The 22,783-nt window shown below is 41.7% G+C and overlaps 1 protein-coding gene across 1 annotated transcript in view; it reads left to right on the top strand.

Moving 5' to 3' along the window:
• EDARADD (EDAR associated via death domain) overlaps positions 1–22,783 on the top strand; it is a 54,645-nt gene that overhangs the window by 27,279 nt on the left and 4,583 nt on the right. The window contains exon 4 of the mRNA XM_056113644.1: positions 9,172–9,217. Coding sequence (XP_055969619.1) covers positions 9,172–9,217 — 46 coding nt within the window. The remainder of the gene's footprint in view (positions 1–9,171; positions 9,218–22,783) is intronic.

Consider the following 22,783-nt stretch of genomic DNA (forward strand, 5'->3'; position numbering starts at 1 on the left):
AGACAAGCAAGTGAGATGCATATTCAAGGGAGAACACGGGCTTGAAGAGCAACCCCAAAATATTTTCTGAAAGCAGAGACCTCAAGCATTCTCCCAAAGAAGCTAGCAAAATCATCAAGCATCATTAAATGGGACTGGTATTGTAGTGTCTAAGTCCTTAGCACAGGAAACATTTCTTCAGGCTCTCTGTCTGAATTTAGGTTACTGCAATACTGAGAATAGAATCAAGGGGTCCTCACAAAAAGTACGATGAGATCTCATTGAGCTATCATCTCCCGGACCCTGATTTCATATACTTTGCATATCCAGAAGGAGGGTTTCTGGATCAGACGGCAGTTTTATCTTTATTTGTTTCAGGAAGTTACTTATCTGTTTTCCAAATTGTTTTTATTAATTTACAATCTAGCCAACAATATATGATGGTTCCTTTCTCTCCATTCCCTTCCTAACACTCCTTGTTACTGGACTTTTTTATGTGAGCCATTCTAATAGATAAGGACTGGTATCTTATTGGGGTTTCAATTTAATAAATGACAATGCTTATTTGTTTTTATGAGCCTGTTGGCCCTCTGTGTGTTCTCTTTGGGGAAAAAGAATGTCTATCCTGTTCTCTTGCCCTTTTAAAATGGAATTGTTTTCATTGTTGTTGAGTTGCAGGAATTCTTGATATGCCTAGGATATTCCTCTGTTGTCACAGGTCTTAAATCTACGTATTGAAGGTGGCCTCCAACCTCCCCATGCTATGATTTGCTTAGCCTGTCATGCTTCCCTACTCATTCATCTGTCTATTTTGTTTGAGAATAATAAAGATGAAACTCTGTGAGATCACTAAGTAGGAAGTATTTAGAGATGGAACTAACTGTCCAAAACAGTATGTTCCACAGAAGCGACCCACTGTGTTTGGGTCATTTGTCCATTCCCAAGTGACCCCAGATTTCCAGAGTTGCCTCTTCAGCACCCAGGACCTCAGCTCTCTATGCAGAAAGAGGGACCAACCCCCACCTAATAACCTAACCCAAGTGCAAAACTAGTATAACCTAGCCAACTTTCTTTCTGCTCCAAGAATTCTTGGCAGCAGTTAACACATTTGCTCAAATATAAGGTAATTCCCCTATATTCACAGTGGAAGGCTTTGCAAAACGGGGTGTTTTTTTTCTTTAACCTACTTTAATACAAAAAACATAGGTGTTGAACCTTGCAGTACCTTCAAATTTCCTAAGAAGTTTAAGAAAGAAGTTCAAGTAGTAAAATACACACACTGCATTTGCCATCTGGGCTCTGTTTAAGTATATAGAGTTCAGTGGCACTAGTGCATTCTCGTTATTGTATACCATCACTGCCTTTCACCTCCAGATGGTTTCATATTCTCAAACAGAAATGACCCATCAAATAACAACTTCCATCCTCTCTCTCCCCTCACCTTGTGAGGACACTGTTTTACTTTCCTTCTCTGAATTTGACTTCATTTGGCACATAATACATATGGAATAATGCGGAATTTCCTTTCACTTTTGGCCTATTTCACTTAACTTGATTTCCAGTGGATTCATCCAGGTTGTAGAACTTCAACATTCAAGAATTTTTTTCCTTCTAAAATTGAATATTATTGTGCATATTTTAAATACACAACCATTCATCTGTAGATGGATATTTTAATTATATCCTTATTTTTTAAATCTAAGGTAAAGGTAAAGGCCCTCCCGTTGATCGTCGATTTGCTCGAGCGGGCCCAGTAACGTCTCCATTGGAGACTTTGTTGTTACTGTGTCTGGCATATCGAATACTCTCGGTAGCTCGCCGGGCTCTCCGAGAGGGGAGGAGGAATCGAACTCGGGTCGGCCATGTTGGCTGCTTGTAAGGCGAATGCCCTACCACTGTGCTATCGCTCCAGCTGGAGTGATAGCACAGCGGGTAGGGCATCTGCCTTGCACGCAGCCAACATGGCCGACCCGAGTTCGATTCCTCCGCCCCTCTCGGAGAGCCCGGCGAGCTACCGAGAGTATTCGATATGCCAGACACAGTAACAACAAAGTCTCCAATGGAGACGTTACTGGGCCCGCTCGAGCAAGTCGATGATCAACGGGAGGGCCTTTACTTTACTTTACTTTTTAAATCTAAATCTTTTCTTTTTTTGGCATACAGATTTAATTCCACTTAGGAATTATTATTTAAAATTTTGTTTTAATTCTTAGAATTATTTTATTCTACTTAGAAGCTATTATTCTTTTCACAAAACCAACATTTTAGGTTGGGACTTTATTTAGAATTAAGAAAATCATCAAACTTTGTTTATATGTTGACATATAAACAGTATGTCAACTGCAGTACTTTGTTTATATGTTGGTAGTTCTTAACTCCTAGGCTGTAGGACAAGAAGATCTGAGTTCAATCCCAGGCACCACATGGACCCCTGAGCACTATGACAGAAGTAGCCCCTGAACATTACTTGTGTATGCATGTGCTCAACTCATCAGCCTCTGGTGTTTTTCTGGTTTGGGTTTTGGTTTTTTAGTATGGGAGAGGTGTGATTGGGAATTATTGGTCCGCAACAGTGCACAGGATCTATCCCTAGCTCTGTGTTCAAGGGATCACTTCTGGTGGTGTTCATGGACCATATGCAATACTGGGGATTTGAACCAGGGCCGGTCACATGCAAGGCAAGTGCCTTAACCCCTATACTATCTTTCTTTATTCCCCGATAGATGTTTTTAAGAAAATCACTAAGATGCTTGACAGGAAGTAGACAGAAAGCTGAGGGAAACCAGAAGGATTAAGTAAAGATGTAGCCTAACATATATGACGATGAAGAGGATAAAACAAGAGCAGGGTCAGATGGACTGAGGGCTGGGAGGAAAGCATCCCGAAGGACAGTCTTTCCTCTGGTCTGGAAATCACAGACTTGTTGCTGTGTTTCTTTTCTTTCATTACCCCCAGCTCATCTTCCTTCCACAGGTTTTCAAGTCCTGTGTCTGTCTCAGATAGTAATCAGCACAGGGAGATAGTACTGCTTGGATGTGAGCCTTTGCCCCATGGTTTAGGCACCAGAAAGCCATTAGCCTTTATTCCCAATATAGCAATCGCTTGAGGGTGGCACACAGAGGAAGCTGTTGGAACATCCAGGACACATCACCCAGACTGGATTTGGAGGCACCCAGGACATATCACCCAGACTGGGATTCGGAAGCTTTCTGGAAGAAGTGATGTCTACACTGAGGCTTCAAAGATAGGAGAAAAATGAAGCAGATAGAAAGATGGGGCAGGGGTGGGGGAGGGGCATTCCAGCAGATACAGAGCCAGAAGGTGCTGAGCCACTTATGTCTCCTTTGGCTCCACCAGCTCCTGAGTCCCACCTGCTGGAAATGCTTTCAGAGTTCATTGTTATCTCTTTGCCAACCCCTGTCTTCTCAGGGCTTCCAGCATTCCTGGCTGCAATCATCTCTCATCTCTTCCCTCCCTTCCTCTCTAATTTCCCTTCCAACTTTTCCTTTCTCATTCCCTTTCTGGCCACCACAAAGTGTGGTGTCATCCCATCTTGCTCTGCACTGCCCATCTCTTCTCTTAGTCTCTTATCCATATTCCTGCCAGAGCCTTGCCTGCATACCAGCACCCTGTTTCATTTATTTTTTTTAAACCATTTTCATTTGGATACTGGGATTTACAATACTGTTGATTAAACTTTTTGTGAACACATCATTCCAACACCAGAGAGCCCACTTCCTTCCACAGTGTCCCAAGCACACCTTCTACACCATCCCTTGTGTAAGCTCAGTTTTATAGAAAAAAAACTTCTCTTCTGATAATTACTTTGACCATTTGATCTCTCTGTGTGTGTCTCTATCTCTGTCTCTGTCTTTCTCTGTCTCTGTCTCTGTCTCTGTCACTGTGGAGGTAGTGGTGATACCTACACATATGCAGGTAAACACCATGGTTTATTTTTCTGGGTTTTGGGCCACACCTGAATGTGCTCAGGGATTGTTCCTGACTCTATACTGAGGTGTCACTGTGGAGGGTCTCAGGGACCATATGGGTTCAAACTTAGGTTGGCCACGTGCAAGTCCAATGCCTCACTTGCTATACTATTGCTCTAGCCCTGAACAACCCTGAACAGCCCTGAAATAATTTTTTATTCTGAAAGATATTACATCTTGTCACTTGCTCTTCATATCACCCATTTTACTCATCTCCCTATTGGCTCTATCTCTGCAGAGGCCCTAGCGTTAACTCGTTCTCTCCTAGATCAGAAAATTGCCGTGTGATGGACCCTCATTTTCCCTTACCCCATTCCCAATTATCTGACTTCCCTGACAACCCACAGAACACTATGTTCCGTAGGCAGGTAGGGATTTCCTGCTTTCTGAGCCCATACAGCTCAGAAGATACTCTGCTACTAGAGGGAGACTTTCAGGGAACAATTCCCAACATTGCCTATACTCATACAAGTCTGGTTTCACCAACTGCTGTGCAGACCACATGCAGCTTCGCTTCCCCATCTCTTCTCCCTCGAGTTCCGTTCTCAGTTTATTTAAAACAAAATGCCCTATGGGATCTGAAGAAGTTCTCCTTCCTTGCCCACTCATGTGAGCCTCTTCCCTTTCCTTCTTAGTTCCTACTCTCTAAATTTTCAGTAAAGTCTTATTCGAATGTCTCTGATTCAGAGAAACTGCCTTCATTTTTTTTTTAATCTTATTGGAAGAAACTGGTACTCTTATTTTCTCTCTATCTCCTTCTTGGAAACCACCGTATTTTGCTTTGTGTTTCAGTCTTTCCTCTGCCTATCTGACAGCAAGGCCTTGAGGCCAAGACTCAGGTCCTTTATTGTTGTATTTAAGTTCCAACCTGGACCTTGTAGCTATTAACTGCCCCACAAAATTGGTGCTGAAGTTAACTGCCCCACAAAATTGGTGCAAGAAGTGTGGTTTGAGTAAGACCATAAAAGTCCACAAAAAACAAGTCTTTTCTGGCTTCCTCTTTAAGAAAACTAACATCTCAACCAGTAGCAGAGCATAACCACCAATGTTTGAACAAAGATGGGTGCAATGAATTCAGCTTCTCTTTATTTTCTTTCACCAGAAATTCTGATTCCTGTTCCTTAGTGTCATTCTCAGGACAATTCTGGCCTGACTTCGGCTGTGTTAAAATTTTCTCCGGATAAGGAGAAAACAATTCAGATGTGCTGTGTAATGGATTCTCTACTTGAAGCACAGTTGATGTTTTATCGGGGACTGGGATCAAACCACAAAATCTGTCAGGTTTTTGCAATTGTATTTCCTAACACTCCCTTGAAGGCCCTATTTCTCTTCCCCGCATGCACATTTCCAGCTGGGTGAGCAGAACGGTGACTGTGTAGATAAAGCGCCGACCTGCCCGGTCCTGCTGGAGTGAAGCAGATGGGAAAAGGCAGGTCTCCACATGACCCGATTAACAGTGAATAGTGGCCCAAATGTTGTGGAACTTCTGGGTTTATCCTTGCAAAAGTCGCAGAGAGACTTGCTCTTTCAGAGACTTCCTATAACTCTTACCAGATATATGTGCTTATGGAGAGCAAGTTGTTTTTTTGTTCAGTAAAGACAGTGGTGAGGAATAAAGCTTAGAAGCGAGAAATATTAGATTAGTTAGGGAGGAAATTAGTGGCTAAGACAGAGGATTGCTTCTTGGGGGAAAGAATTAGGCTTGTAATTAGATAAATGTTTATGTGCTGCTGAGACATAGGAATTTATGAGCTTGGAGTGAGGAGAAAAGCTTTTTAGAAGATTAAGAGCAAAAGGCTGCTTAAAATGTTGACACACCCAGACAGTTAGCACATCCTTAAGGGTAAATCTCTCAGAACACTGAGAATGTACAGGACTGCAGAGATAAGATGATGTTATCAGTCACCTTAGTATATAAATGAGGAATTAGAGACCAGCATGGGTAAATTGGCTTGAGGTTAGTGGTTAGAGTTAGTTAACTGGCATCAGATTAGCTGAATCAAAATCTAGGTTTTTGTTTTTGTTTTTTGTTTTTTTTTTTTTGGTTTTTGTTGGCCATACCCAGTGGTGCTCAGGGTTTACTTCTGGCTCTGCATTCAAAAATCACTCCTGGAGGTTTGCTCCATGGCTTGGAGGCCAGCCGCACTCACTAGGGGGAAAAGGCAGCTCAGATAGAAAAGAGAGCCCCAAATAAAGGGTGTTGGGAGGATTCTCCCAGGATGGGAGATGCATGTTGAAAGTAGACTATAGACCGAACATGATTACCACTCAATGCCTCTTTTGCAAACCACAGCACCCAAAAGGAGAGAGAGAACAAAAGGGAATGCCCTGCCACAGAGGCAGGGTGGGATGGGAGGGATGGGAGGTGGGAGGGATACTGGAATTAGTAGTGGCAGAGAATGGGCACTGGTGGAGGGATGGGTACTTGATCATTGTATAAATGAAACCCAAGCACAAAAAATTGTAAGTCTACTTCTGTACCTCATGGTGTTTCACTAATAATTTTTTTTAAAAAAATCACTCCTGGAGGGGCTCAGATGACCATAAGGGGTGTCTGGGATTGAATCTGGGTTGGTTGTGTACAAAGCAAGCACCGTGCCTGCTGTACTGTCTCTTTGGCTCCTAAACCTGGAGCTTTTGATCCAATTCTAATGTTGTGTCTATAATACCACATATAATACTATGAATGAAGAAGGTAATGTTAGCTGCCAAGAGAGAAGATTCTAGTTGTATAACGATGAAGCTAATAAAATGTATGCAAGGGCTGGTCCCCCTTGCTAACTTCATGGAAAATACACACACACACACACACACACACACGCGCGCGCGCGCGCGCGCAAGATCAGAGTTAATATCTGTTTATGGCATATCCTGTACCATGTCCTTAGTCATGAACATAGAAACTTAATCAGATGAGCAGAAACACGATGATCTCTCAAAAAATTTCCAGCTTGCTTTTAAAAAGCAGTCTCTCTTTGCTGCTTAAAAATTACAAATGTATAAAGCTGGAAAGATAGTACAGCACGTAGGGCACGTGCCTTGCATTTGGCTGACCTGGGTTCTGTCCCTAGCATCCCATGTGGTCCCTCAAGCCCACCAAGAGTGATCTCTAGTACAGAACTAGGAGTTACCCCTGAGCATTGCTGGGTGTAGCCCCAAAACAAAAACAAAAAATTACATATGGTAAAGGAAATAATTCTAACCTATTATATAGGTTATAGACCAATAAATAACAAGCCCAGCACAAAGTAGATACAGAGGAAAGTAAGTTAAATAATACACAGTGTATAATAGACTAATGACACTTTGTTTTGTGCATTATTTTGTATATGCATATATGATAGGGACAATAATTTATTCAACAAACTTTTCTGGAGGATCAGCTTTGTGCATATGGAGGAGACACACAGAAGTCCCTGACCTCTAGGAGCTTATTTTCTAGACCTTAATTTCATGGTTCTGGACCTATTAAAACAGTGGTCTCAAGACCCACCTCCTTCCAATTCCAGGTTTTGATAAAAACTCTAGATTAAAAAATTGAGAGGTTTGCAAGGTGGGTCACACCTGGATGTGCTCAGGGCTTACTCCTGAATCTGCCCAGAGATCACTTCTGGTAATGCTTGGGAGACCATATTTGGGGCCAGAAATCAAACCTGAGTCCGCTCTGTTCAAGGCAAGTGTCTTACCCGCTGTACTATTTCTCCAGCCTCATTTAGAATATTTTTAATATCCCCACTCACCTATGGGTATGGTTTTAAATTTTTTTTATTGAATTGCTGAGATACACAGTTACAAAATTGTTCATGATTGGTTTCCAGTCATACAATGTTCCTACACCCTTCCCTTCCCCAGTAAACATTTCCCACCACCAATGTCCCCAGTTTCCCTCCTACCACCACCACCCCAGCCTGCCTCTATGGCAGACACTTTTCTTCTCTCTCTCTCTCTCTCTCTCTCTCTCTCACTCTCTCTCTCTCTCCTTTTCAGCATTATGGTTTGCAGTATAGGTACTAAAAGATTACATGTATATATCTTTTTAAAAAATTATTTTATTTCATTTTTTAACTTTTTTATCGAATCACTGTGAGATAGACGCATACAAAGCTGTTTTTGATTGGATTTCAGTCATGTGGTATTCCAACACCCATCCCTCCAGTGTAGCTTTCCCAGCACCAGTGTCCCCAGGTTCCCTCCCATCGCCCTTCCCCCTACCCCTTGCCTACCTCTATGGCAAACGCTTTACCTCTCTCTCTTTCTCTTTCTCTCGCTCTTTCTCTATCAATCTCTCTTTCTCCTTTGAGCACTGCAGTTTGCAATATTGATCCTGAGAGGTTATCAATAATATCCCTTTACCTACTTTTAACACTCAGATATTGTCCAGCATGATCATTCCCTGCTATTATTGTCATACTGATTTCCTCTCTATCTTTACATGTATATCTCTTTAACTCCTTTCAGTAACCAGTTCTTATCCAGAGTGATCATTTCTATCTATCATTGTCATAGTGGTTCCTACTCTGTCCTAATTGCTCTCTCCACCGCCACTTGTGGCAAGCTTCCAACTATGGACCAGTCCTCCAGACCCTTGTTTCTACTGTCCTTGGATATTAGTCTCATACTATGTTATTTTATATATATATATATATATATATATATATATAAAATCGACCCGGGTTCAATTCCTCCACCCCTCTCAGAGAGCCTGTCAAGCTATTGAGAATATCCCGACCTCACGGAAGAGCCTGGCAAACTCCCCGTGACATATTAGATATGCCAAAAACAGTTACAAGTTTCACAGTGGAGACGTTACTGGCCTGATAGAGCAAATCGATGAACAAGGGGAGGACAGTGCTACAGTGCTACTATGTTTTTATTTATATCCCAAAGTGAGTGTGATCATTCAATATCTGTCCCTCTCCCTCTAACTTATTTCATTCAGTTATGATTATTTCACTATCAATGTCCATCCATTTATAAACAGATTTCATGACTTCATTTTTTCCTGGCAGTTGCATAGTGCTCCATTGTGTAGATGTGCCACAGTTTCTTTATCCAGTCATCTGCTCTCGGGTTGTTTCCAGATTCTGACTACTGTGAATAGTGCTACAGTGAACATAGAAATGCAGATGGCTTTTCTGCATTGTTTTTTTTTTTGGCCAATGGGTATGGTTTTAATGACCGTTGCCTCCTTTTGGTTTTTTAGGAAGAAGAAAATGGCTTTCCAGATAGTACTGGAGATCCCCTTTCAGGTAAATGATTGATTCAGTAACTATCTGGGCTTCAGTGATGGCTAGCATGACTAAATTAAAGATAATTTGAGACTGTGTTTATCATTAACTTGTAAAATCTGCATCACGAATCTTACACTGCACTAAAGAAACTTAGCAACTGCATGCCCTGAGCAACTGCAAGAAACTCTTAAGATGTCACAAAAATCTTCAAAGAGGGATTTCTTTGAATTTATTCTTGCTTGTGAAGGGCAGAATAGGGTCTTAGACTGGGCAGAATTTAGGACTAGACAACGGTCAGAATCTAGCAGACCTCACCTCCCTTCTTCTCTGAGTTTTGGGAGACAAAGTATTGGTAGGGAAGTTCACCAGATAGAGAGCAATGGGATGTAGGTAAATTAAATCAGGGTGAGAAGAGCTGTCCACTGCCTCCATTCTCTCTCTGGGCCCTGGACTCTCAGATGGCCTAAGGGGCTGTTTTTCACATCAGGTCATGCTCCTATTCTACCTCTTCGTTTAGGTACTTGACCAAAGAAACAATCAAACTTTTCCATTTTTGTAAAAAGCAGGAACTTTGACAATATTTAGATTTCTAATTGATTAACCACTTGGAAAAATTAAACTATGGTAATAGTGTTTCAAAAATAGAAGCCTCGCCAATATTTTCTGTATATTAAAAGATGTATATTGAATGACTAAAGTCTTCAGGGTTTTCTTTTTTTCCTTCTTAAGGGAATAGATAGGATACCCATAAACAGCAGACACAGGCTTAAATCTGAAGCATCTAGTTGGGTGAGGTGAGCATGGGGGAGCATCTGAGCATCCATGCAGATGGAATATTAAGTTTCTTTCTCTATCCTGTATATAAAAATTTCTAGCATAAGTACCTGAAAACCTTCCCTGCTCAAACTTTAATCTGCACATGCGTGTATAGCAGTGTAGCACTGTCCTCCTGTTATTCATCGATTTGCTCGAGTGGGCCCAGTAATGTCTCCATTGTGAGACTTGTTACTGTGTTTGGCATATCGAATACATCACGGGTAGCTTGCCAGGCTTTGCCATGTGGGCGAGATACTCTCAGTAGCTTGCCGGGCTCTTCGAGAGGGGCAGAGGAATCAAACTCGGGTCGACCCTGTCGGCCGCATGTAAGGCAAATGCCCTACCTGCTGTGCTATCCCTCCCAAAATATTCAGGGAAATCCATAAAGGGTTGTGATTGGCCTAGGTGGTAGAGCATGGTTCCCCCCTCCCCTGCCCAAATAGAATCGTCCGAATTTTTAGATTTTGTGAACACACATATGATTTTTCTCTAGTAAAAAAATCTATCTTATTTTTAATTTAAAACATTTTTTAAAAGTAGCTTAGGAGCCAGAGCAATAGTACAGAGGATAGGGAATTTGCCTTGCACATGACCAACCTGGGTTAGATCCTCGGCATCCCATATGGTCCCCTGAGCACTGCCAAAAGTGATTCCTGAGAGCAGAGACAATAGTAAGCCCTGAGCATTTCTGAGTTTATACCCCCCAAAAACCCAAAACAAACAAAAATTAAATTAAAAAATAGCATTTAAAAATAAATATCACGATCATGACCATCCTGTTGTTCGTCGATTGCCTCGAGCAGGCCCCAGTAACGTCTCCTCGTCCTAGCCCTGAGACTTTTTAAAAAGTCCCATATTCAAGGCTCTTTCAGTGTTAGGAGAATGAGAACCATCATTGTTACTGGTATTTGGCATATTGGGTACGCCACGGGGAGTTTGCCAGACTCTGCCGTGTGGGCAGGTTACATTCGGTAGCCTGCCACATTGTCCAAAGTAGGAATGAGATAATAAGATTCACGGCCACGGGCTTCCAGGAGCTGGGTTTTATAGTCTCTGGGTCTTGGCCATTGTTGGGATTACACGGCGCCAGGGGGCCAGTTGGTGGGTGTGACCCCTGCCTACTGGAATATGGAGGATCTGGGTGGAGGATGCTCAGCCCCGATCCGAGCAGGCTTGGAGATCTCAGCCCCGGGACCCGCATACCTTTGTTCCTCTGCCAGTACCTTCATGCATGTGGAGAGTGGTCTCAGCAAGGTGGTGGCTGGTTCTGGAGGTCTTCAGCTGCCGGAGCCCTGGTCGGGGTGGGGAGGGAAACTCAACCCGCTTCCCTCCAAGGGGCTCCGGCAAGGACAGCCAGGCGCGGGGGCAGGCGATTCTGAGACTATAAGACCCAGTTCCCGGAAGAGAACAGCGCAGAGTGCAAAAATAAATATAGTTTAGTAGAAATGATTACACTAGTGTCAATATTTATGGCTTTGATATAAAAATCACTGCACCTTGACCACCACCAAAGCACTAAAGACCCTCCACCACTGTTCTCATATCACCTTTAATTTGCCTCTTCCTTAAACTTTTTAATGATATATCCCACAACCACTAACGTGAAATGTCAGCTAAAATAAAAATTAATTAAGCAAGTTGTTAAGGGCTATCTATAAATCCATCAAGGACTTGTAAGAATTAAGGTCCTTCTTAATTAACTTTAATCAAGCTTTGTGGAGTCTCTAAAACTTTTTACTTGTATTAAAATGAAATGGAAAACTTTCAAAGAGAATAAACTCTTCACAGAGATAGCAAGTAATAATACTGAGAGTAGAAACTGCTGTTGTGGTCAACGTCTTTCGCCCTTAGCGGGATGTGGTCCAGGTGGTTTATAGATGGATCGTGGGGAAGTCAGTGGATGGGTGGATTTCTTCCCAAGACCAAAGGTATTAGAAAAAAAGTTGTTTGAGTAAAGGGATAGATAGAAAATAATCTCACACATCTACAGAATTTACAGACAAATAATAGTCAGGGAGCAACAAATGGCCAAAGCAACAAAACTAGAGATTTGGTCCACAGATCTGGGAAAGAGGAATTGGGATCAGGGACCTTTAGGAACTTGTGGAAGGAAGTGGGCACTCTGGTGACATCTGTCATGTTGCAGTGCTGTATTTTAAGTGTGAAACTATGCATCATGGAACAGTACAATGCTGTTTGCAGTGACGGTACTGTAAATCACAGTACTGAAATGAAGATTATATTCCAGGAGACCTGAGTACTTAGAAAACAGGGGAGTATTAAAAAGATAGAAAAAGATACTAGAGTGATCAACCCAGCAAGTTAGACCACTACTCTGCACTTGGCCTGTTCACTCATGGGCTTTAGTTTGGGTTGGGTTGGGTTTGGGGGCTACGGTTAGCAACATGTAGGAATTACTCCCATAGGGAAGCCAAGAGCCCAGCCCAGCATCCCATGCCTGTTAGCCTATTGAATCATCTCCCTGTCTATCACAGTAGATTTTGAGAGGTCTTACAAATCTTTCAGCTTGGTGCAGATCCAGTCAGCTTGATGAATTGATCCCTGTTAAGATGGCGGAAAATAGGCACTGATAGAGGGATGGGTACTTGATCATTGTATAATTGAAACCCAAGCACAAAAATTTGTAAGTCTACAACTGTACCTCATGGTGTTTCACTAATAAAAATTAAAAAAAAAAAAAGATGGCCTCAGGTTGCAGTGATAGCACAGTGGGTAGGGCATTTGCCTTGCACATGGCCAACCTGGGTTCGATTCTCAGCAACCCCTATGGTCCCCTGAGCACTACCAGGAGTAATTTCTGAGTGCATGAGCCAGGAGTAACCCTGTGCATTGCTGGGTATAACCCAAAACGCGAAAAAAAAAAAGATGGCCTCTAGTGCTGGGGCTTTCAGACTTACCCAAATCTCTACCAGGGCTTCTCCAGGAGATTTTTAAGTGCCAATGCTAGTTATGAGTTGGTATCAGAATATTTCTTCATGGCTGGCCCAGGTGATAGTAGCTGCTATGGCAGAGGCAGTGCCCCAGCAAGCTGAATCTTTGTAGGATTAGTCTGACTGCATGCAGTGGGCTTCATGCCCCCTGGACCCTGGAAGGTACTAGAGACATGTTCTTGGATGTCCCCTAATAGGCGTGCTCAGGTATTCGGCTAAATTTTGGGTTTTGTTTATCATAAAGAATTAAATAGATATTAAGTGATGATTGTCGACTCTAGATTTATCTTATTTAAAAACACTAATTTATCTTTTATCCAGGTATCTGGCCCTTTTCTAAGCAATTGACTGATGTCACCTTCTTCTAACTACTTTGTTCATGATCCAATTATTTTCTTCACCAGAGAGTTGTGACAGATGCAGTGCTGTGTCACATGGCTGGCTCTCATGTCCTCTGTGATGTGCCTTATGTAAACATAAGCCTGTGCCTGCCTCAGTTCACCCCAACCACTAGATAAAATTTCAAGAAGACATATTTGGGCATTGATTTACTAAGACCTTCGGAGAGCCCGGCAAGCTACCGAGAGTATTCGATATGCCAGACACAGTAACAACAAAGTCTCCAATGGAGACGTTACTGGGCCCGCTCGAGCAAATCGACAATCAACGGGAGGGCCTTTTACTAAGACCTAGTCCAAATAAGGAAACAGAAAGTCTTTCCATTAGCCTCATCTAGTGACAAATGTCTGCATTTGTTCTCAATAGTCAGTTTTTCAGTGATGTTTTTCTGACTTAGGACTTGGATAATTTAAAACAAACTTCCCCTTAGAATTGCATGTTGGGGGCAGAGTATAGTAGTGGGTATGGCCCTTGTCTTCCACACAGCCTATCTGGGTTCGATCCCCAGCATCCCATATAGTTCACCAAGTCTGTCATGCTTGATTCCTAAGCACAGAGCCAGGTGTAACCCCTGAGCACCACCAGGTGTGGCCCCAAAACAAACAAACAAACAAACAAACAGACCAAAAATAAGTTTTTAAAAGTGGGTCTGAAGAGATGTACAGAGGGAGCGCACTTGCTTTGCATGTAGTCAATCTGGGTTCAGTTACCCAAACCCCATATGACACACAAAGCCCTGCCAGGAATGATCCCTGAGCATAGAGCCAGGAGTAGTCCCTGAGCACAGCTGGATGTGACCAAAAAAAAAAAAACAAACAAACAAAAAAGAAAAAGAAATGCATGTAAATGGAATTTTCGTTTTATTTAAACTGGATCTATAAAGAGATACTTCATTAGTGTTTCCCATAAGAGATGTGTGTGTGTGCCTGTGTGTGTCTGTGTGTGGTTTCTATACTTCAGTACCATTGGTAACAAAAGTTCAGACCCCACATGATTGACAGCCTAAATTCATCCAATTTGTCACTTATATTCCCCATTGCAGCTGCCAAACTTGGTTTCTCCTTAAAAGGGTTTTAGGGAGAGAAAATGAAGTCAGACCGTTTTCCCTTTTGTTAAAAGATCAAACGCCCACCAGAAGCCCTTAGGTCCATTTCTAAGTAGATAAAATAATTCTTCATCATTTTCCAGCTTATATAACTAACAACCTTGGATGAATAATGTGGTATGTGTGCACCCCAGTGATTTATCAAAGCCGTAATCTGACACTTTAAATATATTTATTTCCAACCACATTGGAAACCACACACAGAAAGAAGCTTGCATTTATATTCTTAATATACATAGCTACAGAAGCATTTGTCTCTACTTTGACACTTGTTGGTATTTGGCAGGCTTCTTATCTGATAATTTATAGACACCTGGGATGGAGTTAGTTTATTTCAGAACCACAATATTTTGCTATCTGCAATGTTGCCAATATAAAGTGCTTACTGTTTAATTGTTTGAACTAACTCAAGGCCTCGTTATCCCAGAGAACATTATTATACATAATCTGAGAGCTACCAGTGGTACCAGGCTCAATGGAGGGAAACACCCGTGTGGTAATAACTCTCAAAAACCAGAATGTGCAAGATAAAACAGCATCTCCCCTGCAGGGAGACACATTAAGTCTATGTGTGATCCACTGCCAACATCCTGACTGGAGCCATTTTCTCGGCTCAACTAATCATGACCTTTGTGAATTCTGAATCTTGTTCCAGTTCACAATTAACTGTTAATTGACTCAAGTTTTATAACCTAACACCCCCAAACTTGAGAATTGGACACTGCATTGGACATGAACTGGTGCTTATGATTGTTTTAAATGCCATAGATGTACCATGTGGATGACATGCTTTATTCCTAAACACTTCTTTCAAGTGCAAGGTAAATTGGGAGAGAGAAAGAGTGCAAGGTAAATTGTGAGAGAGAAATAGAGAGAAGCCAAAAAGTTGGAGAAAAGAGACAGGATCATGCCCAGGAAAATCCATTCCTCTGCCTGTGAGTGTGGAGAAATATCTGTCCACAGACTGTAAATCACCCTATAGACATGAGCTCTCTTAAAGAGAAGTGCTTTTATGCCATATAAATAATTTTGGCCAATGTTTCTAAGAGTTTACTCTGTAGTTATCTTTAAGGTAGTTTATTTCAGCCCTGCAGATTCCCAGGGAAGCTTTCGAAAATTCCCATGTCCTCCCTGCACTCTAGACCAATTAAAGAAGAATCTCAGTGGGTGGGACCAGACATAAGGATTTTGTAAATCTCCTGGGGGTGGGGGGAGACTTCCATCTTGTGGCCAAGATTAAGAACCACTGCCTTAAAAAGAAAAAAAAATCTCTTGGTTATGATCCCTCGCCCACATCTAATTCTTTGTTGCATACTTATAGTGTGCTAAGATGAGGTTTTAATGAATGATTTCATTTAATCCTCTTAACCTTCTGAGATATAAGTATCATTATTTCATTCTGAGAGTGAAGATATAGGCTTTTATTAAATTGAATCACCATGAATTACAAAATTATTCATGATTGAGCTTCAGGGATACAGTGCTTAAGCATCAGTCCTTTCACCAGTGAAGATGTAAACTCAGTAACCTGTCCAAGCTGTACACTTGAACAGTGTTAGCTGGTACTGACAGTCATGGCCTGTCTCGGAAGCTCATGTTCTTAATCTCAATGGTTCACAGTATACTTCTTCTCCATAGCAACCAGTAATTTTTTTGCTTTTTATGTGCTAATTTATCCCTTTTAAAAAGTTTTTATTTGTTTGAAAACACACTGGGTAGCTAGTTATAGACAACCCAGGGGGTTTTGCTTTAATTATTTATCTATGTCATATTCTTCGTTCATTAGATTTATTCAACAATGTTGGGCTGGAGCGATAGCATAGCAGGTAGGGCATTTGCCTTGCATGTGGCCTTCCGGGTTTGATTCTTCCGCCCCTCTCGAAGTTCTTCCGCCCCTCTCGAAGAGCCCAGCAAGCTACTGAGAGTATCCTGCCCACATGGCAGAGCCTGGCAAGCTCCCCGTGGCATATTCAATATGCCAAAAACAGTAACAACAAGTCTCACAATGGAGACGTTACTGGTGCCTGCTTGAGCAAATCGATGAACAACGGGATGACAGTGACAGTGATTCAACAAATGTTATTGGGCACTTCCTGTGTGCCTGGAAGGAAACAGTGACCCCAGACATTTAAGTCATATTTAGTTTAGCTTATATGTTGATGGAACTTCCTGACAATAAACACAAATAAATAATTCATAACGTAGTAGGAATAATAAATGATGATAGTGGGATTTTGCCTGGAAATGGATGGTGTTGCTTTAGCTCAGAGGCTGGATCAAAATTGAAATAATTCGAAGGGCTCAGACTTGTGGATAGCTGAGAAAGGAGAACCTCAGGGAAACTATCTAGCTGTGGCCAGGACAGGTATGGTGAAGCAGTCTCAATGGGGGAGGCTGGGAAATGTCAGAATAGGGTCAAGGACAAGTTAAAAGGTAACACACATCTATCACCTCTGACTCCTTATAAAAGTAAAACCGAATAATGTATATTATAATGTAGTATTGTAGCTCACCACTATACCACTATATACATTATAAGGCTGGAGCGATAGCACGGCGGGTAGGGCGTTCGCCTTACAAGCGGCCAACATGGCCGACCCGAGTTCGATTCCTCCGCCCCTCTCGGAGAGCCCGGCAAGCTACCGAGAGTATTCGATATGCCAGACACAGTAACAACAAAAGTCTCCAATGGAGACGTTACTGGGCCCGCTCGAGCAAATCGACGATCAACGGGAGGGCCTTTTGGGCTGGAGCGATAGCACAGCGGGTAGGGCGTTCGCCTTACAAGCGGCCAACATGGCCGACCCGAGTTCGATTCCTCCGCCCCTCTCGGAGAGCCCGGCAAGCTACCGAGAGTATTCGATATGCCAGACACAGTAACAACAAAGTCTCCAATGGAGACGTTACTGGGCCCGCTCGAGCAAATCGACGAACAACGGGAGGGCCTTTACCTTTACCTTAGTATTGTAGCACTGGCCTCCCATTGTTCATCAATTTGCTCGAGCGGGTCCAGTAACATTTCCATTGTGAGACTTGTTACTGTGTTTGGCATATCGAATATGCCATGGGGAGTTTGCCAGGCTCTGCTATGTGTGCGGGATACTCTCGGTAGCTTGCTGGGCTATCCGAGAAGGCAGAGGAATTGAACCCAGGTTGGCCAGTTGACTGCATGCAAGGCAAATGCCCTACCCGCTGTGCTATCGCTCCAGCCTTATAATGTATATGTAACAATATACATTTGTATAATATATACAAATGATGTATATGTAACACCTGACAAAATGTCCTCCCTGTAAATTCATTTAATTCACAAGAACTTTGTGGGATTTTTGTGGGTTTTTGGGTTACACCCGGTGATATACCTGGCTTTGCACTCAGGAACTACTTCTGGCGGTGCTCAGGGGACTATGTGGGATGCTGGGAATCGAACCTGGGTCGGCCGTGTGCAAGGCAAATGCCCTACCCACTGTACTATCACTCCAGCCCTCACAAGAATTTTTGTCATCTTCATTTTATAAGGAATCTGAACTTTGTTAAATGCCTTTTTAAAAAAAAGTCAAACTCTAGATGTTGGAGCAATGGGATTTATAATCCCTATCTTATACAGATCCAGAATTGGGGTAATTCTAGATTATACTTATAAGGAAAGGACGCAGTGAGGGCTGTTGGTTATACAATATGCAATGGATGAATATTAGGTATGATGGTGATGACCCACTGAGAAACTTAGCCCTGATAAATCCTCAAATAAAGTCTTCTTTTGTTTAATCCAGTTTCAAACTAGACTTGATAAAGAGCAAGCCTTTCCAGGCATGGAAGAACTCATCAGAAATGAGAATGGAATGGAATGACATGGTCTACTTTTGCTTTATATCAGTTGAAAATACGTGATTCAAATGTCAAAATACTCTTAATGAGGATCCTAATTGTTAGAGAATCTACATAAGCTTTCTTGCATTAGTAAATAAATTCCCACCCTCCGAATCCTTCTATTTCCTCCCCAAACTTAGAATAGATCTATCTTCTTATATTTTAATTGCTAATTTCCATCAATATCTCTTTTCTGCCAGAAGATACCAGCAGCATTTTCTTTATTTCATTATTCTCTCTTTTGATTCTAAAAGTCATCAAACAATAATAACAAACCAATCTTATCTCCTTTGTAAAAGAGCTTATTTACTCATTTATTGAACAATTTATCTTCTACTATACCCTGTGCTTGAAATTTTGAAGCCATAGAAATATCCTCAATTTCTGATGAGAAAGTTCTTTGGTCACAAGTCTCTCTTCATGATTGCATCTCCCTCAAAGGCAACACCCAGTCTACCCTTCAATGTGCACTATATCATGATCATGTTTAAAGCTCAATGGGACAAAAAGTATTTCATGGAGGGGAAAAAAAGTCTTTCCTCTATTTAAGTTCCCCAGAGAACTAATTATAGTTTATGGTAAAGGCAGCTTTAAATTCACTTGTGTTGGCAGTTCGTGTAGACTTCAATTCAGCAAATGGTTTATTTGTACCATTGAAAATACAAAAGAGAAACATCGATAAATTTTTAGCATATAATTTATTTTAAAACACAATTTAAAGTATCCAGATAAATATAGTAATTATAGAATATTGGGAAATATCTGTTGCTAACATTTTTGTTATATCTACTTCCAGATTTGTCTCTATGCTTGTGAAGACATGGTATGTGCTTCACATGGCTACGAAGGAGCTCTTTTTTTGTTTTTATGAACTCTGAAAGTATACTTAACTCATTTGTTTCCCGTGCTCTTTTTCACTAGTCAGGCAATTGTTCATTTCACCCTATCTTTTAGAGTAAAGAAAAGTACAAAATAATCCTCTTAGAGTGAGTGTCCCACGGTGCAACCAAAGTCTTAGTTTCTTGTTCACCTTTCTTAATATTCTCCTTACATGTTGTGGAAGAATTTAATTCAGCAAACTTAAAAACTCAAATGTGGAACACACTGCAGAAAGATGCAAATCTGGTCTCAGACATTTGGGGAATAAAGGGAAATGAGAAACTCATTATGGAATTTCTCACTCCAGCCAGAGTCAGGAGATGCAAGCAAAAGAATGAGTTCTGAGTGAAGTACTCCAGTCAGTAGCCAGGGGAGATTTTATGAAAGGTAGATGGGAGGTGAGTTTTATAGATTGCAAAAAGTTCAGTTAAGGGAGGAAAGTTCCATAGATGAGGATCAATTAAAGGGAAAGGGAATGGAAAATGAAGACTAGAAACCACCAGAAAAAGTATGAAAGTGAAAAAGAGAGGCACACTTTTTCTACCTATGACACTGACACAAACTTTTTGTTGTTGTTGTTGTTGTTGTTGTTGTTGTTGTTTGGGTCACACCCAGCGTTGCTCAGGGGTTACTCCTGGCTCTGCACTCAGGAATCACTTCTGGCAGTGCTTGGGTGACCATATGAGATGCCAGGGATCAAACCCGGGCCAGCCATGTGCAAGGCAAATGCCCTACCCGCTGTAATATTGCTCCAGCCCCTGACACAGACTTTTTAAAATATATATGTACAAATTTTTAATTAAGTAATGTTTTTAATTGAATCACTGTGAGGTACACAGTTACAAAGTTGTTCATGATTGGATCATATGATGTTCCATCACCTGTCCCTTCACCAGTGTTCATTTCCTACCACCAATGTCCCCGATTTCCCGCCTGCCTGCCTCTCCCCCCCCCACCCCAACGTCCTATCACTTCTCACTTCTCTGTCTCTCTCTCTATCTCTCTCTCCTCTCTCTCCTTTTGGGCATTACAGTTTGCAATGCAGGTGCTGAAGGTTATCATGTCTGTGACACGGACTTTTAAAAACTTATACTTTGTTCTGTCAAAAGTGAAAAGTACCATTAAACAATCATTCTGTTCTGGCTGGGGCATAAACTGATATAGCCTTTCTTGCTGGGAAGCAATGTGGGGCATACTCCTTAGAATGCTCAGTGAGATGATTAAACCCATTCTTGGTGAGATGATTAAAGATGTGATGCAAAACACTGAGTTATTATTGCTCCTAGTCATTAGTCATTACTGAGTAGGATTACTCGTAGGATTTTGGGAAAACCCTTAAAAGTTCTATATAAAACCCACACTCAGGTTTCTGTTTTCCACAATGAGTTTGTCTTATTTTTTTTCTTTTTTTAATTTATTTTTTCAATCTTAAGTTTCTGAGGTTTTCAGAACATCATATTGACTGAAACCCAATCACGAAACTTTTTTAAAAAGGAAATTCAGGGCATGTGGCTGACACAGCTATTACTCCCAGCATCCCATCTGAGCATGCTAGGAGTGATAGTAGTGACTCTACTCCCTGAGTGTAGAGTCAGGAGAAACCCCTGAGCACTGTTGGGTATGCCTTCCCCCAAAAAAAAAAAATTAAAAGGAATTTGTAAGTTAACTATTCGGGCACTAGAATAGATTAGTTTTTCTAAACATTTAAGTAACATTTAAGGAACTTGGATAGGAAGAGGATCCCGCAGAACTTCTAATAGACGGTGGGAAACTGGTGAAAACAGGGGGGAAGTGTACAGGGACAGCAAGGAACTACAAGTGTAAACAGAGGAGTTGAAATGTTTTCAGTGCTCAGAGGGAGAAATTTTAATGCTGTTGAGGTCCATGGAGATGGAGCCTTTGTTTGGCTTCACAAGAGAAACTTTCACTTCTGGAGCCCAAAAGAGCAGATAGGGCTTACCATTCATTGATCCTTTCATGCATTCACTTACTTGTTTTCTGTTTGTCTTGGTTTGGGGACCACACCTGGCAGCACTGAGCAGTGCTCAGTGCTCGGGGATCAGCCCTGGAAGTGGATCAAACCAGCTTCAGCTACATACAAGACAAGTGCCTTAACCCTTGTACTTTCTCTTTGGCTCCTACATTCACGCACTGTATTCAGTAAAGATTGGCTAAGAATTTTCTCTGTGCCAAGGGCCGTGCTCATTCCTGTAGGTACAAAGAGAACAAGCCTTATATTCTAGAGAAAGGACCAGTCTAGGTTGTTGGGAGTGGCAGAAGTGACCAAAGGAAGAAAATGTAGAAGAAAAAGGAGAGAGCTAAGAACAGTACTAGAGGGCCAGAGATATAGGAGAGTTGATAGGGCATTTGCCCTTTATGCAGCCTACCCAGGTGAACATCCCACAAGGTCCCCCCAAGCCTGTCAGAAGTGATTCCTGAGTGCAGAGCAGAAATAACCCCTGAGCATCGCCAGGTGTAGCCAAAGCAAAATGAAAGAACAGTATTAGAGCACTTTCTCAGTAATTCCAAGGACTTGATGAAGACAGCCTGAGATGTGAGCATGTAAGGTAGATAAGGGAAGGGATATGACCAGGACCTACTGGGATAAGACTGGGAATATAGGGATATGGAATCAATCACGCTGTCCATTGACAGATGGATGGATTATGAAGATGTGGAATATATACACAAAGAGTACTGTGTAGCTGCATGAGTGATGAAATCATGCAATTTGCTACAATCTGGTTGGAACTAGAACATATCATGTTGAATGAAACAACCCAGGAAAAGAAAGAGAAAGACAGAATGATTTATCTGTGGTATAGAGAACACTGGATGCGGAAATGTACTGTAGTAAAAGAGTATGCCTAGATCCCCCTTAACCCTGTGTTTAGAGAGGACAACAAAGGGAAAAAATCAAAGTGGGAAGAAGAGAACAGGAAGTAATGGGTGAACAGGCCTCAGGGCTTCGGTTATACAGGCGATATGGGTGAATGATAGAGCTATATATCCAAAACACAGACTCAGCAACATTGAATACATTGAATGCATAAGCTGCAACCACTGGAACTTTGTAACGCACCTGTCAAGTTGACAGGTGGGATGGGGTTGGGAGTGGGGAAGAAATATGAGAACACTGATGGAGGGAAGTTGACACTGGTGGTGGGAATTAGTATTGAAATATTATAAGCCTAAAACTCAGCTATCAACTTTGTAAATCACAATTCTTTAATTAAATTTTTTGAAGTTATTAAAATAAAAAAGATGAAGAATGTGGGGTTTGGCTGTCAGATGGAATCTGCAGGGAGGGTGCAACCTGCAGAGCAGTGAACAATGCCTCCAAAGTGGAGGGACGTTTGGTATCCAAGGGAGCTGGTGAGGGGGACACTAACAGGAAACTTATGTCACCATGTCAAGTAGGGACTGACTTTTCCATAGTTGATATTTCTGCCCATCTAGAACTGGATTCTGATTAGCAGTTGAAGTTTAGGGCGCTAGGTCCAGTCTTGACAAGATTTAGCCAGAGCTAAGCCGTAGTGACAGTACAGTGGGTAGGGTGTTAGC

The sequence above is a fragment of the Sorex fumeus genome, unplaced genomic scaffold (genome assembly GCF_029834395.1).
Source record: "Sorex fumeus unplaced genomic scaffold, SorFum_2.1 ptg000021l, whole genome shotgun sequence".
In the NCBI taxonomy this organism is placed as follows: Eukaryota; Metazoa; Chordata; class Mammalia; order Eulipotyphla; family Soricidae; genus Sorex; species Sorex fumeus.